The sequence below is a fragment of the Oncorhynchus keta genome, unplaced genomic scaffold (genome assembly GCF_023373465.1).
Source record: "Oncorhynchus keta strain PuntledgeMale-10-30-2019 unplaced genomic scaffold, Oket_V2 Un_contig_30076_pilon_pilon, whole genome shotgun sequence".
Classification (NCBI taxonomy): Eukaryota; Metazoa; Chordata; class Actinopteri; order Salmoniformes; family Salmonidae; genus Oncorhynchus; species Oncorhynchus keta.
In genome coordinates, this window is record NW_026286880.1 from 27,800 (window position 1) to 33,088 (window position 5,289).

General features: G+C 46.9%; 1 protein-coding gene and 2 long non-coding RNA genes across 4 annotated transcripts; 1 reads left to right on the forward strand and 2 right to left on the reverse strand.

Annotated features, from left to right (window-relative positions):
• The first annotated feature begins 373 nt into the window (after nucleotides 1-373).
• Nucleotides 374-1,288, forward strand: LOC127923545 (protein rtoA-like). The gene has a single exon (XM_052507587.1). The coding sequence runs from the start codon at nucleotides 374-376 to the stop codon at nucleotides 1,286-1,288; it is 915 nt and encodes a 304-aa protein (XP_052363547.1).
• Nucleotides 1,289-1,822: 534 nt separating this feature from the next.
• LOC127923551 (uncharacterized) lies at nucleotides 1,823-3,508 on the reverse strand. Its single transcript, XR_008114695.1, has 3 exons — nucleotides 3,310-3,508; nucleotides 2,651-2,788; nucleotides 1,823-2,512 (listed from the first exon to the last, which is right to left on the reverse strand). It is a non-coding gene; the product is annotated as an uncharacterized LOC127923551 (long non-coding RNA).
• A 538-nt stretch (nucleotides 3,509-4,046) lies between these two features.
• LOC127923550 (uncharacterized) lies at nucleotides 4,047-4,803 on the reverse strand. 2 transcript variants are annotated; one of them, XR_008114694.1, is made up of 3 exons: nucleotides 4,653-4,803; nucleotides 4,391-4,507; nucleotides 4,047-4,318 (listed from the first exon to the last, which is right to left on the reverse strand). It is a non-coding gene; the product is annotated as an uncharacterized LOC127923550 (long non-coding RNA). The 2 variants fall into 2 exon arrangements; XR_008114693.1 differs by having other exon boundaries at nucleotides 4,047-4,168; nucleotides 4,352-4,507.
• Between the last annotated feature and the right edge of the window lie 486 nt (nucleotides 4,804-5,289).

Consider the following 5,289-nt stretch of genomic DNA (forward strand, 5'->3'; position numbering starts at 1 on the left):
ACCAGAGTAATATATCCACAGCTTTATCTACTGGGTCTATAATGAACACAGGTACTGAAACCACGGGCTCTGTAACAAACACAGGTACTTAAACAATGGTCTCTATAACGAACAGGCACTGAAACAATGTTCTCAATGAACACAGGTACACACACACACACACACACACACACACACACACACACACACACACACACACACACACACACACACACACACACACACACACACACACACACACACACACACACACGTAATATATCCACAGCTTTATCTACTGGGTCTATAATGAACACTGGTACTGAAACCACGGGCTCTGTAACAAACACAGGTACTTAAACAATGGTCTCTATAACGAACAGGCACTGAAACAATGTTCTCAATGAACACAGGTACTGAAACCACGGGCTCTATTGTGAACACAGGTACTGAAACCACGGGCTCTATTGTGAACACAGGTACTGAAACCATGGGCTCTATTGTGAACACAGGTACTGAAACCATGGGCTCTATTGTGAACACAGGTACTGAAACCACGGGCTCTATTGTGAACACAGGTACTGAAACCATGGGCTCTATTGTGAACACAGGTACTGAAACCACGGGCTCTATTGTGAACACAGGTACTGAAACCACGGGCTCTATAATGAACACAGGTACTGAAACCATGGGCTCTATAACGAACACAGGTACTGAAACCACGGGCTCTATAACGAACACAGGTACTGAAACCATGGGCTCTATAATGAACACAGGTACTGAAACCACGGGCTCTATTGTGAACACAGGTACTGAAACCATGGGCTCTATAACGAACACAGGTACTGAAACCATGGGCTCTATAACGAACACAGGTACTGAAACCACGGGCTCTATAATGAACACAGGTACTGAAACCATGGGCTCTATAACGAACACAGGTACTGAAACCATGGGCTCTATAACGAACACAGGTACTGAAACCACGGGCTCTATAATGAACACAGGTACTGAAACCATGGGCTCTATAACGAACACAGGTACTGAAACCATGGGCTCTATAATGAACACAGGTACTGAAACCACGGGCTCTATTGTGAACACAGGTACTGAAACCACGGGCTCTATTGTGAACACAGGTACTGAAACCATGGGCTCTATTGTGAACACAGGTACTGAAACCATGGGCTCTATTGTGAACACAGGTACTGAAACCATGGGCTCTATAATGAACACAGGTACTGAAACCATGGGCTCTATAACGAACACAGGTACTGAAACCACGGGCTCTATAACGAACACAGGCTGAGTTAACTACCAAAGTGAGGGGAGGGAGGCTGAGTTAACTACCAAAGTGAGGGGAGGCAGGCTGAGTTAACTACCAAAGTGAGGGGAGGCAGGCTGAGTTAACTACCAAAGTGAGGGGGAGGCAGGCTGAGTTAACTACCAAAGTGAGGGGGAGGGAGGCTGAGTTAACTACCAAAGTGAGGGGGGAGGCAGGCTGAGTTAACTACCAAAGTGAGGGGAGGGAGGCTGAGTTAACTACCAAAGTGAGGGGAGGCAGGCTGAGTTAACTACCAAAGTGAGGGGAGGGAGGCTGAGTTAACTACCAAAGTGAGGGGTAGGGAGGCTCACCTTCACAGGGAGGGAGGTGTGTGTCTGTGGGGAAAACCTTGCCAAAGGCTGGGACATTTACAAGGAGATGTACATGACAGCTGTGTGTGTGTGTGTGTGTGTGTGTGTGTGTGTGTGTGTGTGTGTGTGTGTGTGTGTGACAGCACATTTACAGGGAGGTGTATATGAGTGTATGTCTGCCTGTCTGTGAGTGAGTGAGTGAGTGAGTGAGTGAGTGAGTGAGTGAGTGAGTGAGTGAGTATGTATAAGAGTGTGTGTGTGTGTGTGTGTGTGTGTACACTATGTCCTGTATGTATGTGTGTGTGAGAATGCAAGATGGGGTGGAGGGGGTGTCAAGTATCTACCCCCTGTCACTAGCTTAGCATGACAGCTAGCTAATGGCTAATGCTAACCGCTAAGCCCCTACAGCAGTTTTAGTCACTATGCTGAATGGGGTGTCGACTAACACTGGCTAGCGCTAAACTATGCTAGGCTAATTATAGCACTGTTATTAAAGCACTGAATGTCTCAGGTTAAAACAGGCTGCAGGCCTGACAGAGGCAGATATGTGTACACACTGTGGACGTTACCTTGTACTGGAAAGTTATTTTTGAAAGAAAACCTGTTTTAGTAAACGTTCACAAGTAAAGGAATCCCAACCTCTGGTCTGTTCATGAGTAAAGGAATCCCAACCTCTGCCTCTGGTCTGTTCATGAGTAAAGGAATCCCAACCTCTGCCTCTGGTCTGTTCATGAGTAAAGGAATCCCAACCTCTGGTCTGTTCATGAGTAAAGGAATCCCTCTACCTCTGGTCTGTTCATGAGTAAAGGAATCCCTCTGCCTCTGGTCTGTTCATGAGTAAAGGAATCCCAACCTCTGCCTCTGGTCGGTTCATGAGTAAAGGAATCCCAACCTCTGCCTCTGGTCTGTTCATGAGTAAAGGAATCCCAACCACTGCCTCTGGTCTGTTCATGAGTAAAGGAATCCCAACCTCTGGTCTGTTCATGAGTAAAGGAATCCCAACCTCTGGTCTGTTCATGAGTAAAGGAATCCCAACCTCTGGTCTGTTCATGAGTAAAGGAATCCCAACCTCTGGTCTGTTCATGAGTAAAGGAATCCCAACCTCTGCCTCTGGTCTGTTCATGAGTAAAGGAATCCCAACCTCTGGTCGGTTCATGAGTAAAGGAATCCCAACCTCTGGTCTGTTCATGAGTAAAGGAATCCCAACCTCTGGTCTGTTCATGAGTAAAGGAATCCCAACCTCTGGTCTGTTCATGAGTAAAGGAATCCCAACCTCTGGTCTGTTCATGAGTAAAGGAATCCCAACCTCTGGTCTGTTCATGAGTAAAGGAATCCCTCTGCCTCTGGTCTGTTCATGAGTAAAGGAATCTCAACCTCTGGTCTGTTCATGAGTAAAGGAATCCCAACCTCTGGTCTGTTCATGAGTAAAGGAATCCCAACCTCTACCTCTGGTCTGTTCATGAGTAAAGGAATCCCAACCTCTGCCTCTGGTCTGTTCATGAGTAAAGGAATCCCAACCTCTGGTCTGTTCATGAGTAAAGGAATCCCAACCTCAACCTCTGGTCTGTTCATGAGTAAAGGAATCCCAACCTCTGCCTCTGGTCTGTTCATGAGTAAAGGAATCCCAACCTCTGGTCTGTTCATGAGTAAAGGAATCCCAACCTCTGGTCTGTTCATGAGTAAAGGAATCCCAACCTCTGGTCTGTTCATGAGTAAAGGAATCCCTCTGCCTCTGGTCTGTTCATGAGTAAAGGAATCCCAACCTCTGGTCTGTTCATGAGTAAAGGAATCCCAACCTCTGGTCTGTTCATGAGTAAAGGAATCCCAACCTCTGGTCTGTTCATGAGTAAAGGAATCCCAACCTCTGGTCTGTTCATGAGTAAAGGAATCCCAACCTCTGGTCTGTTCATGAGTAAAGGAATCCCAGCCACTGGTCTGTTCATGAGTAAAGGAATCCCAACCTCTGGTCTGTTCATGAGTAAAGGAATCCCAACCTCTGGTCTGTTCATGAGTAAAGGAATCCCAACCTCTGGTCTGTTCATGAGTAAAGGAATCCCAACCTCTGCCTCTGGTCTGTTCATGAGTAAAGGAATCCCAACCTCTGGTCTGTTCATGAGTAAAGGAATCCCAACCTCTGCCTTCAGTCTGTTCATGAGTAAAGGAATCCCAACCTCTGCCTCTGGTCTGTTCATGAGTAAAGGAATCCCAACCTCTGGTCGGTTCATGAGTAAAGGAATCCCAACCTCTGCCTCTGGTCTGTTCATGAGTAAAGGAATCCCAACCTCTGGTCTGTTCATGAGTAAAGGAATCCCAACCTCTGCCTCTGGTCTGTTCATGAGTAAAGGAATCCCAACCACTGCCTCTGGTCTGTTCTGTTCCCAACCTCTGGTCTGAGTAAAGGAATCCCAACCTCAACCTCTGGTCTGTTCATGAGTAAAGGAATCCCAACCACTGCCTCTGGTCTGTTCATGAGTAAAGGAATCCCAACCTCTGGTCTGTTCATGAGTAAAGGAATCTCAACCTCTGGTCTGTTCATGAGTAAAGGAATCCCAACCTCTGGTCTGTTCATGAGTAAAGGAATCCCAACCTCTACCTCTGGTCTGTTCATGAGTAAAGGAATCCCAACCTCTGCCTCTGGTCTGTTCATGAGTAAAGGAATCCCAACCTCTGGTCTGTTCATGAGTAAAGGAATCCCAACCTCTGCCTCTGGTCTGTTCATGAGTAAATGAATCCCAACCTCTGCCTCTGGTCTGTTCATGAGTAAAGGAATCCCAACCTCTGGTCTGTTCATGAGTAAAGGAATCCCAACCTCTGCCTCTGGTCTGTTCATGAGTAAAGGAATCCCAACCTCTGCCTCTGGTCGGTTCATGAGTAAAGGAATCCCAACCTCTGCCTTCAGTCTGTTCATGAGTAAAGGAATCCCAACCTCTGGTCTGTTCATGAGTAAAGGAATCCCAACCTCTGCCTCTGGTCGGTTCATGAGTAAAGGAATCCCAACCCTCTGCCTTCAGTCTGTTCATGAGTAAAGGAATCCCAACCTCTGGTCTGTTCATGAGTAAAGGAATCCCAACCTCTGGTCTGTTCATGAGTAAAGGAATCCCAACCTCTGGTCTGTTCATGAGTAAAGGAATCCCAACCTCTGGTCTGTTCATGAGTAAAGGAATCCCTCTGCCTCTGGTCTGTTCATGAGTAAAGGAATCCCTGCCTCTGGTCTGTTCATGAGTAAAGGAATCCCTCTGCCTCTGGTCTGTTCATGAGTAAAGGAATCCCAATCCCTCTGCCTCTGGTCTGTTCATGAGTAAAGGAATCCCAACCTCTGTCCTCTGGTCTGTTCATGAGTAAAGGAATCCTCTGCCTCTGGTCTGTTCATGAGTAAAGGAATCCCTCTGCCTCTGGTCTGTTCATGAGTAAAGGAATCCCTGTTCTGCCTCTGGTCTGTTCATGAGTAAAGGAATCCCAACCTCTGGTCTGTTCATGAGTAAAGGAATCCCTCTGCCTCTGGTCTGTTCATGAGTAAAGGAATCCCCTGCCTCTGGTCTGTTCATGAGTAAAGGAATCCCTGCCTCTGGTCTGTTCATGAGTAAAGGAATCCCTCTGCCTCTGGTCTGTTCATGAGTAAAGGAATCCCAACCTCTGGTCTGTTCATGAGTAAAGGAATCCCAACCTCTGGTCTGT

Excerpts from the sequence above, each read along its gene's own strand:
- LOC127923545 (XM_052507587.1), top strand. The coding sequence starts at position 374 with ATGTTCTCAATGAACACAGGTACTGAAACCACGGGCTCTATTGTGAAC.